An 18,647-nucleotide genomic window follows, 5' to 3' on the forward strand; every position below is an offset into this window, starting at 1 on the left:
CCAGCTTCCCACAACCTTTTTTTACAACACGGTGAGCAGTCTCAGGGTCACGTGAAGTTGTCAGACACAAGAGGATGTTTCCTGCAGCCCTGTCCCTGCAGCAGCAAAGAATATTGCATTGCTTCAAAACTGTAAGGAGAGGGTTATAAAATTATCATGCCTGTAAATTCCAGATGCAAACCATATGATTGCAAAGCCCTTCTCTCTATCCTTGTTTAAACTGACTCTCTCCTAAGCCTCCTCAACATCTGTCTGCCCTGGAAGTGCAGTTTTTCCCTGTGCTCAGTCACATGCTCAGTGTACACCTTGTGCTGGGACTAAAAGGTCTTTTGACAAAAAACACTATGCAAGTGATGAAGTGTTTGCTTAGGATTAGGTGCTGTGGTTAATATAAGCATTAAAAAATGTCTCTGGCCACTGTCCTGTGTCTCAGTGGTCTCATATTTCCCCTGCTCTGGAGACGGATGTACATCTGGTTTGAGTGGCTTTTGTCCCGTTCCCTGGGCACAAAAGAAAAAGGAGTACTGGGCTTTTAAGTATGGAAGGTTATGCAGGGGCGCTAAATATATCAGTATTTCTTGGACCTGAACTTACCAGGGTACGCTGTTCCAGCAACACTTCCAGCACGAATGCGGGAGAGGCAGGTCTGCTTGTAAGCACTTGGGGTTTTGCTTTGAAATAGGGAGGTACATCCACGTGTAAGGGCAGTGGTTCCAGGAGAACTGGAGTGCGAGGGCTGCCCTTGGGATCCTGCCTCTCTCTCCACTGCTGGGCTGAGCCCCTGCAAGCCCTTCGGATGCGTCTCCTCTTCCCGAGGACGATCCAGTTACACGCCTTGAGCTTTGCCATAGTAGCAGAGGAAGGGGGAGTACAAAGGTTATGGAAAACAAAACATTAATTTTCTTGACCAGCTGTGTTACAAGCAAAGTGCAGCTTATTTATACCCACAGCACAGTGTTCATAAATCAGGGCTGCTCTCCAGCAAGGCATTTAATGAGAACTATTAAATGATTTCACGATGTACTCATCGTTACCATCTGATAAAAACCAGCGCTCCCTCCGAGGACCAGGGCTTTCCAATTGCAGCTTTTTGCGCTGGGGGAAGGAGGTGTGGGGGGGAAACAAAGCCCTCGGCAGCGTCAGACGTGTTCTGCGAGGCTCTCTGCGGGCACATTGTGTCGGGAGCACTGATCGCACGCTCAGCCCGAGCACGGAGCCTCCCGGCCCTTAATTAGGGAGATGGGCCTCTGACGTGAATGGCCTTTGGTTTTATGTAATACCTTTCAGGGAGAAAATACCTGATGTGATCTGGCCTCCGTCTGCCAGCGTAAATCACGGCGGGTGCCGCTCCCCGGGGCTGTGTGAGGCTGGACCCCGGCCCGTGGTGCACGAGGAGCCACAGAATGGTTTGGCTTGGAAGGGGCCTTGGAGACAATCCAGTTCCAACCACCTGCCATGAGCAGGGACACCTTCCACTGGACCAGGTTGATCAGGGGAGCAGGAAGCCGGGGAGCTCCACAGACCCTGCCTGTCTCCCATCCTTGGAAAACCAGTATATTTGTGGAATTTGTGGAAGTTCAAGTCAAAGGGATCATACCCGATCCAGGAGGCTCCCTGCACTGTGGGGCAGTGTGGGTGACCCCGAGAGCTTGTCCCCATGGGGGGCACAGGTCTGTCTACAGCCCTCTGGACTTTCCCCTGCAGATTTCCAGGCAGGAGAGGCTGGATCCAGTGGCTGCACAGAGCCCTGCGAGGGCTCCTTTGTCACGGGCATACCCAAGCACTAAAATCACAGGATGGTTAATTTATGTGAGAAGGTTTTATATGCATCAATGGGGAGGGCATTGCTGCCCAGAGCCTTGACCCTCTCCAAGTGCTTAATTGCTAATCAGAGCCTGGATTCAGCAGCTCCCATTCTCTGACACTTTCTAGCCCCTTCAATAAAACTGGAGAGGCTCTTGGGTTTATAACAAAGATGTTTATCTTGCCTGAATTTGTGGGAAGCTGTAGGAGGCTGTCCTTTCGTACTGCAGAGCTTTAATGGGGTAAACAGTTGCTGTTACTTAGTTTCCAGCCAGACTTTCTGAATGGGGGCTGGGAGGAGGATTCCTTAATTAATCCTTTGGGAAAGTGGTTGGGATTCTGGCTTGTTGTTTTGGGTTTGTATCTAAGTAGCATCTCCCAGATGCAGAATAGCTAAACTGAGGTCCAAATGTCACCTTGTATGTCTGCCTCTCTCTGATGGGTAATTTTTCTTTCTCCTTGAAGTGACCTGCTCCTTCATCTGGGATGGAACTAGGTGGCCTTGAAGGTTCCTTCCAACCCAAAAAATTCTGTGGTGCTATGATGTTTTTCCCCCTCAAAGAAGGAAGGAAATGCCCTTTCTTGGGGAGGAAACAGCTGTGTATGAGGAAAATCGTGTGTATGAATGGCAGCATGGTTTAACATTGACTTAAAGCTTGTCTTTATCAGCAAGTAATTTTCAGTAGAGAATGATTTCACCACAGGATTTACTGTGATCTGCTGATCACTACCTGAGGACCCCGGTTACTCTGCATCTCTGCATAAATATTAATTAAATATTTTTCAGACCCTTTTTCTTATTATCTGATTTCTTCAAATTTCCAGAGCTTCAGTATTCCCTGAGTGGTATTTCCTGGGTTAGCTGCAAAAAAAAAAAAAAGGCTTCGTCTGGCATCAGTATGCTGACATGTTGTCAAAGACTGCCATAGGATACAAGGTACCACTAGCAGAGGCTACTGAGGTAAAATCAGATTACGGTGATGTAGGCAGAGACAGCTTCAGAAACTGGAAGTGCTCAGAGGCTGGATGGAAAGCTTCTCCAAAGTGCTTAGTCCTAGGCAGAAGATAAAAGTCTTCCAGCAGACCTGGCTGGAGCATCACTAACACATCATTTTACTTATAAAGGCTGACTTCCAGAGACAAGACATATACTGATCTCCCTGGAGCCAGGACTCAGGCAGGTGCCATTCAAAGTCAGAGTCTGTGGGTTGCCTCTAGCAGATATCAATAGGTATGTTTTGTAATTCTGATTTTGCAGAATGTCCCAGGCTGTTTTTAACTAGAGTTAAAACCAGAGCACTGCAGAGACTGTTGCTCTCCCCAGCCACATGCCTGTTTTTAACTTCAGATTCCTGTGAATGAAAGCAAGGTCCCACCAGTGCCTCCCTGCAGGCACCAGGTAGTAGCTATTTTAGGGGCATACAAATATCTTCTCAGGCATTTTTTTTTAAGCATTTTTATAAGAAAGGAGAGGCTGTAGAAGGGAGGCACAGGTGGGGTTTGAAGACTGGAGGAAACGCCTTGAAAAGTTTTTGTGCGTGTATTTGGACGTGGATCTTGTTCTGCTGCAAACCAGGAGGGTTAATGGATATGTCATAGATCATAGAATCCTAGAATGGTTCGGGTTGGAAGAGACCTTAAAGACCATCTCATTCCACCCCCTGCCATGGGCAGGGACACCTTCCACTAGCCCAGGTTGCTCCAAGCCCTGTCCAACCTGGCCTTGGGCACTTCCAGGGATGCAGCAGCCACAGCTACTCTGAGCAACCTCACAGGGAAAGATTTCTTCCCAATATCTAATCTAAACTTGCCCCCTGTCAGTTTAAAATGTCAGTTTAAATGCCCTGTCTCACTGTTGTATTAGATCACTGCAGGACATCTTTAACCCATACTGGCTAATTATCAAATTCAGATATATACAGTCATAAAACCTGCTGAGCACTGCATATGTGATGAGCTGCTCAAACAGCTTATACCAAACACATGTGGCATTCTTAAATGTTCATTGCTTTCTCAAGACATTCCCATTTGTATGGACTTCAGACAACTCCAGGCTGCCTTGCTGTCTCCATCCATGTGAGTGTATGGAATGGATGTGAGGTGCATAAACAGGTCTGGAGGAAGGTTTGCCATTAGCTGCAGGTAGTAATTTATGGTGGGAAAGCAACAGGCAATTAAACTCCTTACATTGCTGAGCATTAATGTATAGTGCAGTAAGTCAGAACATTTCCTTTAATGTTTTACTTAATGAAGATGAAGTCTCTCTCTTTATGATCTGCTGAAGTCCTTTCCACACAAGGGCTTGGGTGGTTTGTTTTAAAACTTTATTATGTTTATATATATTATCCTTACATAGCACACACCCCCCAAGCCTGCATTCCAGGCTACTGCTTCTCATTGTAGACTGAGAAAAAACAGCAGGGAGGTTTGATTAGCCCTCCACAGGTTGCTCTGTGCTGCCTTCAATGCAATTTGAAGGAGACTGGGTTATTGTTGGGTTGTTTTTAACTTCGTAGACAAATATCTCCACCCTGAAATACCTTACAAGAATTTAGCAATATGTGCAGAGACTACAGTCTTGGCTGTCCCACCTCCAGTACAAAGTGAGCCTTTGAAGTATTTTAAGTAGTGTATTTTCTCAAAGGTATTGAGCATGGTATGTAAATAAACTTCATTTCAAGCCAGGTTGGGTTACAGAAGCAGCTGGTTCACAGCTGGAACCAGTATTATGGGCTGTTCTTTCTACAAAGGATCAGTCTTCACTTGAAGCTGATGCAAAGGGAGGAAACTGGTCTGAACCACAATGCTCAGATGAAAGCAAATACTAGAGATACCAAGAAGGTAAAGCAGTTACCATGCCACTGTTCTTGTTTATTTGGGTTTTTTCGTCCTCTGTTTTAAAACTGTGAGTCTTTTATATTGATTTAATAGTTAAGAAATGTTGCAAGTTCAGTCTGGTCCTAAGAAATACTAAGCGCCATCCCTTAGCAGTTGGTGCAGCAGTGGGAGTTGAGCTGCTCAAATAGCCTTACTGGTGCTGTGAGTCCATCATTAGAAATCATAGAGTGACTGAATGGCTTGTGTTGGAAAGGACCTTAAAGATCATCTTGTTCCAACCCCCTGCCATGGGCAGGGACACCTTCCACCAGACCAGGTTGCTCCAAGCCCCGTCCAACCTGGCCTTGAACACTTCCAGGGCTGGACCATCCAGTACAGAAATGCAGTTCTGTGCTCTGCCACAGAACTTGAGATTCTTTAGGTTTTCCCTTGGGAGAGTTCAAATACCTGCAATGGAAAAAACCTGGCATTGTACATTGTGCTGGAGATGGAGGTGTCCGTACCCCTGGGCCCCCCTTTCACTGCCAGCTCTCCTGGGCATGTTGCACTGCCAGCTCTCCTGATTCTTGGAGCTCATGAAGAACTGGCTCAGAAACCATCTTAGCCCTGCGAGGATGAATGTGGCAGGGTGTGAAAGCAAAGTGCTGGCAGCAGTGGTGGCCGGTGCTGTTCTGACCATGCCAGGTGTGGTACAAACTAGTTGTGTTGGTGTCCTGATGATTTTGCGGTTCCAGACTGTGGTTTGTACGTGTGATAACAGCCAGCAGTAAACTGCCATGGGAAATATCTAGTCAGTCCCAGACAACCTAATTTTAAAAAGCTGTTTGGAGGTGACCATGCTATTTATTAACCATTGTATTTATGAAAGTGGCAGCTGGGGACCAACGCAGGAAATGATGCTGGAGGATGTGCAAGTTCAGCACAGGACGCAGACCTTACCTGTGCAACACCCCAAACTGAAACCAAGCATCCCAAGTGCTTTACTGCTCAAAGCCAAGTCAGTTGTTTTACATTTGGGATTATTTATTGAACAATGTAGAGCAAAATCTCTGTTGGCCTTACCGGGACGAGGTATTTGACAAAACCCATGGAAGGCTTCAGCAGGGCCAGGGGTTGGGGCTGGGTCTGCACTGAGCGCACAGCACGTCGGACACGCCAGCAGCCTTCATCTGAGGAGCTGGAGCTTGAAGCTGGAAGGAAGTAGGTATAAACCTTGGCCTGCTCTGCATGTCCGAGCAGAGGGCTGAGCGCCAGGAGTGCTGGGGATTTAATCCTTGCACTAACGGTGTTAGCTTAGCATACTTTCCGTAATCCATTCTTAAGCACGAGCGTAGATGTGGTTTGACACCTTGAAAAATGTGCTCGCTGGCTTTCCTCGGCCCTCCCGGATCCTGCCTGGTGTGAGGACCAGGTGGAAGAGAGCCAGGAGGAGAGGGAAGACGCCATGGCCATCCCTGCTGCCTCCCTGCAGTACTCATGTTTCCAGGGCAGTGGTGCTGCACATTTCCTGATACACTTCCAAAGATCTTGAGATCCTTGGATGAAGCACGATCCATAAATGCAGCATGTCATCATTCTTTGAACAGCTTCCCATCTTTGTGAATGTAATCAGCAAGGGACATCCTGCATTCCTCTGGAGGGAGGTAGCCCAGCCTAAGGCCTGAATGGCTAATTTTAAAAAAAGAAGGGATCCAGTGTGGGCTGCCTGTTGCTGGTCCATATGGGATTGTATTGTTTGCTCTTGGATTTAGGATCTCGCTCCCCAGCAGCCCCATACAGTATCCTAGAGGCTGCAAGCACATGGCACAAGGCTTCCTTCATTACCTGCTCAGCTGCTTAGCAGACCTGTTTTTTTCATCTCTGAAACAAAGCAAAAAGCAAAGCTCATCACCTCCATCACTTCATAGAATCCCAGAATGGTTTGGGTTGGAAGGAAACCTTAAAGCTCATCTCATTACAATCCCCTGCCATGGGCAGGGACATCTTCCACTAGACCAGGTTGCTCCAAGCCCTATCCAACCTGGCCATGAGCACTTCCAGATATTGGTGAACATATTTCCTAGGCAATTGAAGTCTCATCTCCTTGACACTGTGGTCATGGAAGCAAAGGTAGGGAGACACTCATGGCATGCAAACTTCCAAACAGAAGGTTATGAAGATCTCATTTACAGAGTGGCTTAGACAAATAAGCCATAATTTGGAACAACTGTAGCAAAGTTTCTGCTTTAGAATGGGCAGAAGTTTCTGAGAAACAGGCACAAGTTATTTGGGTGGGCTCTGCATGCTCAGGTGTCTCTGAGCCCTTTCAGAGGGCATAAATAATGCACTGACTCAAAGCTTAGGCAGAACTCTTGGGAATTAGTCCAAACATGTATTCCCTTTTGTGATATCAGTTATAGCATGAGCACGTTTAGAAACAGGTGGGTTCCTGACATCCTTGAGTGTAGCGAGGTTGGATAGAAGATTCCTATCTGGTCTAGGAAGTCAGACAGACCCCATGCTGTTGCCTTCTCCAGGCTGAGCAACTTTGCAGACAAAAATATAAATCATGCCTTAATTTTCCAGTGTAGGTGCTTTTTTGGCTTTTTGGAGCAGGGAGGTGCTGGTTCCCAACACGTGCGTGAATTGGCTGTTCCTGCCCTTTGGAAGGAGAACTGGCTGCATGTGTGTGTCTGTCTGCTTGGGTTTCCTGGGAGTGGCACAGATAGCTCATAGTTTCATTCTCATTTAAAATTAAAGCTGATTTAGTGAGCAGCATCTGGAGACAAATATTATTCTCCTTAGGGTAGCTCAAATTCTTCTTTGGTGAGAAACAGTCTTTTAATGCTGTAACTTTGAGTGTCTTGTCTCTAGAGTTGCATTATCAGTGCCAATCTGGCCTAATACTTTTTACATCAAACTTCTCCAAACAGCATTTGAAATCTTGAATTAAGACTTCTTTTTTTTTTTTTTTATAATCTGCAAAGCTCTTTTTCTTGCTAGAATCTGCATCTTCCAGAGTTTTGTGACTTAAATCTCCATGAGATGCTTTGCAAACGCAGGAGCCAGCATTCATTTTACACATTTCATAGGGATTTTGTAAGCAATGTATTAAAGGAAAGCAATGAAATAATCTCTTAGGTTAAGGTCTTTAAATGTAACTAACAGAGTAAGATGTCTGAGCACCCCTGAGCTTCACATTCAAACCTTAAAATTAATCTTTCCCACTCCTGTGTCATATTAAGTCTGATTAATAGCTAATGCATCAGTTGCATTTAAGATGCACATCTGTTTGTGTGTATGCACAAAGAAAATATTTATGTCCCAATTCTTTCTCAGGGGCATTTAAAATTGTTTTCTACTGAATTGAGTAAGGTCATCTGGCAAAGCCGAGCAGGTCATCAATAATTAATCCAAGCAGGCAGAGCTGAGTCTCACGGTGCTTGCAAACACCCTGTTAGACTGGATGGTTTGGCAGAGCAGGGGCAGTTCTCAGATTTTCTCAGCAAACAAGCAAATGTGCGTTTAGCTTTTTGAGGGGGAGAGGGAGGCTTGATTTTATTGGAAACAGCTGTGCTGTGCTTGCACTGCAGGACTTGGAGCATCCATATGTACAGGCAGAGCTTCTGGTCTCCCAGTCCACCCCCGTCCAGCCTGGCGGTCACTGCCCGTGCACCAGGGCCTGGCATTTGTGGCTCGTTTCCATGTGTTTGCAGGCTGCACTAACACCAGAGCTTGGATTCATCTCACCTAAATTTTTCTAAACTTTGTTGAAAGTTAGGTGCTTTACACCCAGCTCTGCCTGTCCAAGGGTTGGCTCTGGGGTACGAGTTTCTCATCTGGTTTAAATAGAGTCGACTGGGGAAAAAAAAGTCATCTCTTCCAGAGGGTATTTCCTATCCGGGTTTGTTATCTAAGAAGATGGGATGAACATGGGATGAGTAAGGGGAGCAAAGCTGGTGAAGGGTCTGGAGCATGAGTCTGACAAGGAGCAGCTGAGGGAGCTGAGGGGGCTCAGCATGGAGAAAAGAAAGCTCAGGGGAGACTTTCCGGCTCTGCAACTCCCTGACAGGAGGGGGGAGCCACGTGGGGATCAGGCTTTGCTCCCAGGGAACAAGGGACAGGACAAGGGGAAATGGCCTCAAGCTGTGACAGGGCTTGACAACCCTTTCAGTGAAGAAATTTTTCATAATATCCAATCTATGATGCCTCCCCTGCCCAGGGAAGTGCTGGAATCACCATCCCTGGAGGGATTGAAAAAGACGTGTAGATGTGGCAGCTGGGGACATGGGTTAGTGATGGGCTTGGCAGTGCTGGGTTAACAGTTGGACTTTGAGGTTCATCAGTGGTTAATGACCTTAGAGGCCTTTTCAACCTAAGTGATTCTGTGTATACTCTTCCCTTTCCACTTGGAGGGATTTGTCTGTCCTGAGGAGGAGGCTCCCAAAGAGGTCCATGTCACCAGCCTGGGAAAAGCATTTTGCTTTTGGACAGAAAATGCTGTGGGTCTGGGCTGGCATGATGGGAAAACTTCAAGCAGCTGAGGGGTGAGCGTGCACCTCTGCAGTGGCAGAAGCATTTTGTGTTCACAAATGTTTATCTCTAGCTGTTTCTGTTGGCCTAACAGAGTATGTTGCACAAATGTTATCAACATACAACCTCGCTGCAAAAGGTAAATGGAAATGGTTTCCATGAGGCTGATGAAGGCTTGGCCTTTGGATTCGGGGTTGGATGGGACCATGGCAGGTTGCAGTTCAGAGGCCACACGATACCTTGATTATAGGCAGAGAAGAAGGAACCAGATCCCCATGTGGCAGAAGGGGCTGGCTGAGTATCCCATCATCCTGATGGCCACCAGGTTCCAGCTCTCCCTGGAGTACCATCCTCTCCCAGGACACATGTGCAGCTGTTTCGGGACAAGCAGGCTGGGAACCAGTCCAAAGCCAGAGTAGGCATGTGTGCTGCTCCCTCTTCTCCACCGTAACGCTGGTATGCACACTTTTAATGCCTGGCCCCTGCTGAACTGCTCTGGCTTTACAAGATGAGAGAGCTGTGCAGTTCTGACAGGAAAATTGCTGCCCAGATGCCGGAACACCAGTGCTCTGCTTGTTTAAATATTTGTTCAGACCAGCTCGACTTTCCAATGCGTTTTTCCATGAGGGATTTTGGAGGTAGGGGAAAGAAGTCAGTACTAATAAAATCCCATGCTCTAGTGTACTCACATAAGAGCATTTAGCCAGCAGTACCCTCTGTCCCGACAGCATCACGTCTCCCCGTTGCCGTCCTGCCTTCCTTCATACCTGTTTCTTACAAGTATGTGGATGGATCTCTATATATCCTGTCCACAGAATTTCAGGACTTTTAATGTCCACAGCTCTTAATCTGGTGTGTTCACATGTGCTGTGTTTCCTGAGAGAGAAAATAAATAGGAATGGGTGGAGGAAAACAGCTGCTGTCATCCACTTCCTCAGCGCTGTGTGTTCCGTGACTGGTTGGTGCCCTGCACCCTGCAGAAATGGCAGGAACTGGGATTATCCAAGGGTTAACTTACAATCACCATGACTAAATGTCATGCCTGTAAAGAGCAGTACAGAAAACACTTGTGCTGACCCTCTCCCAAGCTTTACATGTAATGTCCATGGAAGTTTGCTACTGCCAGCCTCCAGCTTGTGATCTGTTCTGATCAATTCTGATCCTTTAACTTCTTTACTTTTGTCAAAGTCCCACTTGCTCTCCCTGAACCACTTCATATATATGGTTACAATCCCCATTTCCAATCTCCTCCCTGGCTCCCCAGAGTGATGTCCTGCACCAGATCTTGGCAAGTGCCCATTTAAAAAGACCTGCTGGAAAACCTGGTAGAGCAAAGTGCAGCAGGCACACCAAGCACTCCTCATGCACCTATTTCAGCCCTACCAGTGCTCTCAGCATCCTCTTCTAAGGAATTGTGTGTCTGAGCTCATTGGTTAAAGCATCATCATGCAGCCAACTGATTAGGAACAAGCAAATTACCACAACACTTCAAATTAAATTTTGAACACATATATGTTTGAAAAGTGCAAGTGTTCACCCCAGGAAATGCCTTGAAATTCAGAAAAACAAGGATATGGCGAATGGCAACCTTCCAGTACCCTAAGAGGCTCCAAGATAGCTGAAGGGTGACTTTTCAAAAAGGCATGGAGTGACAGGACAAGGGGGAATGTCTTCAAAGTGCCAGAGGGCAGGGTTAGATGGGATATTGGGAAGAAATTCTTCCCTGTGAGGGTGGTGGGGCCCTGGCACAGGTTACCAGAGAAGCTGTGGCTGCTCCATCCCTGGAATTGTCCAAGGACAGGCTGGACAGGGCTTGGAGCAACCTGGGATAGTGGGAGGTGTCCATGGCAGGGGGTGGAATGAGATGAGCTTTAAGGTCCTTTCCAACCCAAACCATTCTGTGATTCTGTGATTTCTAGCATTTTTGTTTTATTTTGGCTTTGGGTAATCTATGCAGAAATCTATGCATATGCCCTCAATCTCACTATTTTCCGGTATGTTGAGATACATTGCCTGGAGAAGTGCTGTACTTCAGCTGGTTTATTGTGCTCAGTTAAAACTACAGCAGTTTAACATAAATGGGAATGATTAAGTCGCAAGCCCACAGATTTCCTTCAGGTGTCAGCAAACAATTTGACTGTTAATATCTACCTGTTTGTGGATGCTTAAATTTGAATTAGGCACAATTAAACACAATTAGCTGTGTGTGCAATTCTGGGAGTCAAGAGGGGAGCAGTGGAGGATGCTGGTTTGCTCTGACATGGGTTTGCTTTGCTTGGAGACATGTTGAGCAGGAGGAGATGGCATGGCAAGGTCATCTCTAGGTGCTTCCTCCAGCCACAGAGAAGGCATCTTTGGCTGATGGTTTGTGGTTGGAAGCTTCTGTGGGTGGTGCACACCTTTCCAAGCAAAAAAATCTTCCCAAAAGAAAGCAGCAAAGCAAAGGAAGGTGCTTTATGAGGCCAGACCTTCTGCTCTGACTCACAGTAGCTCTCCAAAATCCAGTTTTTTAACCACAAAAGCCTCCCTTCCTATCCCAGGGAGATCTGTCTGTGACATGAAAAGGATCCAGATATGGTCTTCCATGGAGTTCTGGGACCTGCTCCAGCCCTGGGTGCTGTTGGTGGCTTTGGTGCAGGTTTGTCTCTCATTGTCCTGTCAGGAAACGTGTTTCACAGCCATCCCTCAGCTGCCCATCTAACAGTGAGCTGTTAGTCACTGTGATTTATCTGGTTTTTCAATGCCAAACTGATTAAATTGCATGTTTCAAGAAAAAAAGAGGGTTTCACTCATGGCACCGAGTCTAATTATTGCATCTGTCCAAAGCAACAAGCAAAGGTTACAGTGTCTGTTTGCATTCCTCTTAAAGAAAACCTTGTTAAACTCTGTCTTGCATATTTTACAGCTATGGTAAGAGCCCCTGAAGAATATGCTGTCAGGAGAAATGGTTTCAGGCTTTTTTATCTCATTGTATGGAGCAGGAGTGTGTGCTGGTTAATCGGGGAGTTAGTGGGAAGTCTGAATGGTGACACAGAGGTGCCTTGTACAAACAGAGGGCGAGTTTGTGGGATGGAGTTTGCTGACAGAAAGTGGAGCTGCTGGGAAGGTCAGTGATCGTGGGACACAGAGTTATGGATCAGCTAAATGACTGCAGCACTGTGCACTGGAATGCGAGATCATTTGTCTTTTTATAATTAACTTTGGTGCCTTGCTTTGGCCCTGTGTGGTGTTTTTCCTACCCACCCCAATTTTTAAAGGATTATGTCAAAGCTAATTTTAACCTGTGACACTGATCATGTGTCGATCAATCCCCATCTGCTCTCGTTCTCTGAAGTCAAGTTTCAGCAGGTCTCGGATTGACCTGGATTCTGGGGCTGTTTCCATCCCTGTGGCCATGACTATCCGTGTCAGCTACCTCCACTCAGACTTTTATCTGTTAAATATTTTGTCCATGCAGTAATCCAGCTGTTTCCTTTTTGTCCTCCATATGTTTTGTTGGAAATGAGCACAAGTGAGGCGCTGAGGAAGTAATTCCAACCGGTACATGAAGTTTTCTAGGACAGCATGACATGAAGGTCTGGAGCTCAGACAACCCTTCCTTGCTCCTGGTGGGATGGTTGGCTCCCAGCTCACAGGATACCTCAGCACTCAGGTCCAATCCCCTTTGCAGAAATTGTTCCCCATTAAAGTGCCACTAGAACTGTCTGACAGCACCATCCAATCCTCGCCTTGACCCACAGTCTAAAACTGGAATCCCATCTGGTGTGGGAAACAAAAGAATTAAAGTCTGTGGTTTTTGGGTCATCTTTTTACGCTGTCTCTTCTCCCTGTATTTTCTCCATTTGCTTCCAAGACCCCCAGTAGTTCCTGCAAAGGACCAGGAGGGCCAGCGTAGATGCCTTTATCCCTCACAGATGTTCAGCTGCATCTGAGTGAACCACTGCAGAAAATGACACTGAAGTTAGGGCAATTCAAGACCATCCCTGATAGCTGAGTCTGGGTAGGGAATCTGGCTTGTCAGAACAGGCTTATCCAAGTGGAAATCTGACCCAGACAGTAAGTGAACCTTCTGATTGTTGCAGCAGCTGATTTTTCACAGTGCATTGTGATGTGGGGTTTGGTTTCGTGCTTCACCAGCAGTAATCCATCGCTTTTTGCCAGTCAGTAGTTCTGACACTGGACTTTCCCTGATGGCTGGAGCTTCTCTTACCAAGTAAAGAGTTAAAATAGCAGAGCCAGTTTCCTGCATCCCCCTGCTGCTTCCTTGATGTCTCTGAGCAAAGCATTGATCTGAACTAACCAGTTTAGTATGAGCATGGGGTCTGGCTCAGAGCTGCTCAGCTGCTGCAGCCCTGACAGTGATAAATGGTCCCTGGGAGAGGAGGATGTTTAGTCATCTCCTGAGGACTTGATAGACATGAGTAACTACCGAACCTCAAGACCCCTGTCTGAGTTGCATCATGTTAAAGATGCTTCACATCGTTCATGTGTGGTGAGGCACCGGTCGTTTTGGATGGTTTTGGCTTTTCTTTTGAAGGACATACTCTTTTAACATCACCCTGAGCGCAGATCATGTGTCTGCATAGGCACTGAAGAGGACCACCCTGGATTTTGGAGGGATCCTGTGCTATGCCACTTCTTTCCCTGAGCCCTTCATACCCCAGCAAAGTGGCCACCAAGGGGCAATGCACCAGTGCAGTGCCACATTCCACAGTGCCGTGGCCAATGTAGGCTGGAAAATGTTCCTTGTGTGTGCACACCCGGGCTGGGGTGCTCAGCCGCTCCAAGGAGTCCTGCTTTGCTGGAGAGAGTGTTTCCCAAGGCTGTAGTTGATTTTTCACAAGCAAGCTTGTGCACTGGCCAAGACTGCTGACAGCTCAATGTTCAGCTGCAGTATATAATTTTCTGTCATTTTGATTTATGTTCTTCCCTGCAACCAGAGTCCCACGTGAGAAAAAAAATCGGAAGGAGTCTATCCTAAAGTTAGCTCAATGCTAACTTCTTCAACTGACCTAGCAAATTAAAGATATTTTTAGATGGGGTTTTTTATTTATTTATGGAAGATGAAAGAGAAAAGTATTAAAAAATAACCTCTGCTGTCAGTCCTGTGACCTGCAGTTGTGATGTCTGCCAGGCAATGCGAAGGGTCATTGTCACTGAGAGAGAAGCAAAGCTGGAACTGTGAGACCAAGATCTGCTCTTGGCTGAAGTTTCCACCTGCACTTGATGGCCCTGTCCAGGGAGGCTCTGATGCACCAAAGCAATGCCCAGGACATCAGGGCCGAGCCTCCAGAGCAGTGCTTCACTTCAGGGGATCTTAAAACTCTCAGCATCTGGGGGTTTCTCCTGGGAAAAAGCCCGAATTCCCCAGGGAAGAGGCTGGTGTAGAGCCATGGTCTCTGCTCCCTCTAGACAGCAGAAGAAGGGCTCATCCTCCAGCATCTTGGGTGTGCCTGGAGGCTTCATGGCACAGCTCTCTCTTCTGCCTCACTTCTGGCACCCAGACTTGGGCTCCTGAACTGTTTTGCTACATTTAGAGCTTTGCTTCTTGGCATTAGTGTTTGGGGCTTATTGCTTGCAGTTTCCTTTCCACGGATGCTTAAAAGAGCGAGAGGGGGGAACAAACCATGGCTGGGCTGTTTGCGTGAGCTACAAAGCGTCTGTGAGACAAAGGAAGGGACCACATGAAACAGCGCTTGGGGTGGCACTGACAGGGAGAAAAGCTCCACTCACAGCCCCAGGAAAAGGCAAGAGAGCAGGGAAGTGTGTTTATCCCAGCTCTCTGCTTTCCTACGGAGTTCAGACAGTTTTTATTTATTGAGTTTCCCCCCACGTAGCGGCGATGAGCACATAGGTAATCTAAGACATATGACGTGGCTCAAAAGGAGAGCTCCCAAATGGGCTGAAATGAAGCTCACTTCCTAGCCCAGGGGTAGGGATTGCTGGTGAGGGGACAGGGCTGTCACAGGAGGAAAGCAGGGTCCTGGCTGGAGCACCTGCACTTCCGGGCTCTGCTATGCACCCTGACTGCTTTAAGGAAGACATCTACTTGATAAGGGCTGCATATTCCTCTCATTTTCTTCTGGATAACACCAGTAAAGTGTTAGTAAAATGACTGAAACCCTTGTGTTGTGAGCAAGGCCGTCTGTCTGCAGCGTGGGCAGTAGTAGAGAATTGTAGGGTGCCCAGCTGTAACCCTGTAGGGTATTGGACTGTGAAGCAGAAGGGAGAGAATGGGGCTTGGATCAATAACAGGGGTGCAGCAGATAGAAATGGAGGCTGTGTCCACCCCAGAGGTCCCAGAGGGCATTTGGGCAATGCACCAGGGTGAACTTGGAGCTCCCCTGAGCTAAGGTGGGTTTTATTATTAACCTCAGTGGAGCCAGGAGTTAGTGGCTGGCCAGTCTGTGTGTTGCGATCCCATGGTATTTGGGAAATGGGTAAAAATACCTTATTTCATATATATTTATCTCTCTCTCTCTCTATATATATATATATACACACATACATACACACACCCCACACACACCCCTTTCACAGGACACATCAAGTGTATACAGGGCCTTTCCTTGATGGCTGGCATTTAGCAGCTGAGTTACAGATGGATTTCTGTGTAGTCAGCACAGATAATAATCACAAAAATCCTTTTAATAGATCAAAGAGTGCTGTGGAATTGAAAATTTCTTTTAGAAGCATTCATTTTGAGCAGTTCTTAAATGTTTGTCCTAATGTATAAGCTAGGGAAAAACATTTTTCAGGGGGTAAAATGGAAAGAAGTTTTATTCATTATTCTATTTAGATCTCCACTCAAATTAAAGATAAGTGACAAGAAGTGAATGTTTTACTATACACCCAAAGTTATTTCTGTATTCATAAAAGCCACTTGGTTAAATCAGGGGTGAGCAGTGATCACCATCAAAGGGATAGGTACACACTGGATTTTTACTTGTTTTATGTTTGAAGGGTTTTTTTTCCATCGTATATTACAACTTGCTTTACCTTCAGCAATCTAAACTCTTTTTCAGTTGAGGAAAACCTAAAAGCCATCATAATTTCAGTTCTCATTGCACCCTAGCCCTGTAACAAGACAGAATTGGGATATTTAAAGATGCGCCTACCCCTTAAATAAGATGCTTTTATGACAGCCAGCCCCAGCGCATGGAGACATCATCCTGGTGCCGGACATGGCTTTGCAAGTGGCACAAGGAAAGCTGACTATCAGCTGAGAATACAAAAATATATTATTTTTCCTAGTTGCATACTGTAACTTCGCAGCAAGTAAACCCTGGAGCAGCGTGGGCTCTTGAAAGAGGCCGTGCCTTTGTGAGGAGCTCATGTGCTTGGACATGAGGAGCGCGGCTGAAAAAGGAGCAGAAAGGAAATAGCCCTGGGGAGCTTCAGTGCTGGGACTGAAGAAATGGTTTGATACTTGTACAGACAAGTGCTCACCAAACTCTGCACGTCGTAAATAATCATCTCCCTGTCTCCCCTGCATCCGATGGGAAATGCATCTTCCCCACTGAGACACTGTGCTAAATAAAGGTTTGCCCTTCGTGGGGAGTGGGAGAGGTGGGAGGTGGACATTCAGGCTCTCGTCTCTTTCCCAAAGGAAAGTCATTAAGCATACAAAATACATAAGTTTTCTCTTCAGCAGCTGTTGGGTTTCTCAGCCCAAGAGCCATAACAGGACCACGAGGTTTGGAAAATTTCTGCCTCCCACATCTGCCCCACTCCCCACCAGCAATGCTGCTGAATCAGCGAAATGGGGTGGTGCATCTGCGCCTCGTTAGGGCAGTACTGCTAATTAAGTCACTGGCAAAAAATGGCTTCAAGCCTCTCTGCTTTGGGGTGGTGACTCACTGTGGAGGGTGAGTCTCAGCCTTGTGCTGGTGGTGTCTCAAAAGTCCACTGTTGCGTTTACAAGCAGATGGTGGTCCTGCAAAATGAAACCCTGACAGAACCTTCCTTTTCATCTTTCATATCTCTAGGTTGGAAGCGAGTTCTTCTTTTCTTTACCTCTTTCTAGAGATAAACCATGGGGGAATAATTATTTGCAGTCTTGTAAGGTCCTAGGCTTGCAGTGAAGTGTCCTTACACTGATCCCTGTCTGGTGCTGCTATTGCCTGAGTGAAGAAGTGCCATGTCAAATGCAGTGCATTGATTTGGATTAGTTCATTAACTAATTGGAGATTCTCTTCCAATCGAGGCTTTGCAAAGCTTTGCCCAGCTCAGTGGCACAAGGATATAGGATCTACCTGGGCAGATCTGGCTGTGGGGGAGAGAAGGGGAAAAGGGGAAAAAAACAGAAGAGGAAGGAATGTGAACCTCAGGCTCACCTGAGGGTGCTCCATCGGGGGTCAGCTGGGTGCTGCCCTAGGCTGTGTGAGCAGCAGGAGAGCCAGGGACATGGGAGCTGTTTGGGAGCCTGCCCTTGCTCAGCTGTGCCCTTCTGTACCCTTTGCAGACCTTCAGACGAAAACCACCCCGACGTGAAGCCTGATGCCTACGTGAACAACCTGGCTGAAGCAGTCGACATCATCCTCCAGCAGATGTAAAACCAACCAGCAGGAACAGAGATGAGTCCTTGTGTGCAGCCTCTCCATGGAACTGCTTCATCCTCTCCCACCTCCACCTCACCTTAAACCCAGGCCCAGCCTTGCCCAGGGTGGTGAGCACCCGCTTTCCTAAATATTCCACGTAATGGTACTAAAATGATCTACTGACCTCAGCCAAGGGAACACCAAACCCGCTGTCTTGAATGTTCTCCTCTTGGTGCCTGTGAGGAACCTCTGCCTCCTCTGGGTGATTCTTGGGGGGGGCTGTTCCCCCTTTAACTCTTCACTCACACCGGGTACCCAGCCTGGAGGTGCGAAACAGGGACCCAGGATGCCCTCACTAAGAGACTTACCTGTTTGACCCGTCTGTACTGTGCCTTTTGAGGTGCCTGAGATGGGATGGAGGATGTCCTTGAGGGGTGATGGAGGCCACCAAGCCCTGGTGGGGGCTCTGCGGGGTCCTGTGTGTGCCTTGGGTGGCACAAAAGCCCTGGGGAGGGGGGACATCCCTGGATCCAAACCAGTAAACGTGGTTCTGCCAGGATTGGCCTGTCTGGAACAGCCATGGGTTAAGGCATGGGAATGTGGTAATGCTGTGGCTCATTAGGGAATAACTGCGCTGTCCTGTCAGGAATAAACCCTGTCCTTTGGATCTGGCCTATTTGTCCTTGTGTTCAGTGGGATCAGCACTGGCAGGGATGTTTACAGGATCTGAAATGCTTTTTCCTAGCTGGAATAAGCTGGAAGCGGCCATGGGACTGATGGGCTTTGCCTTCCCTCCATCTGCAAGCAGACATGGCTGTGTGGGAGGGAAGGTGGGTTTCCTACCTCTTCCCAATAAAATCCTGAACATGCAGACAAGGGCTCCCCTGTGCCAGGGAGCTGTTGGTGTTGAGTTCCACACAGGCCCAGCTTGAGAGGGACTTTTCACAAGGGCAT

General features: G+C 47.2%; 1 protein-coding gene across 2 annotated transcripts in view; it reads left to right on the forward strand.

The window, feature by feature from the left end:
• Nucleotides 1-18,365, forward strand: part of LOC113990738 (phospholysine phosphohistidine inorganic pyrophosphate phosphatase) — an 80,429-nt gene extending 62,064 nt beyond the window's left edge. For both annotated transcript variants that reach the window (XM_039387199.1, XM_027726428.2), the window contains one exon: nucleotides 17,618-18,365. In XM_039387199.1, coding sequence (XP_039243133.1) covers nucleotides 17,618-17,653 — 36 coding nt within the window. In that variant the 3' untranslated portion in view covers nucleotides 17,654-18,365. The remainder of the gene's footprint in view (nucleotides 1-17,617) is intronic.
• The last annotated feature ends 282 nt before the right edge of the window (nucleotides 18,366-18,647 follow it).

This window comes from Pipra filicauda, unplaced genomic scaffold (genome assembly GCF_003945595.2).
Source record: "Pipra filicauda isolate LSUMZ 115617 unplaced genomic scaffold, ASM394559v2 scaffold53_size3534045_pilon, whole genome shotgun sequence".
In the NCBI taxonomy this organism is placed as follows: domain Eukaryota; kingdom Metazoa; phylum Chordata; class Aves; order Passeriformes; family Pipridae; genus Pipra; species Pipra filicauda.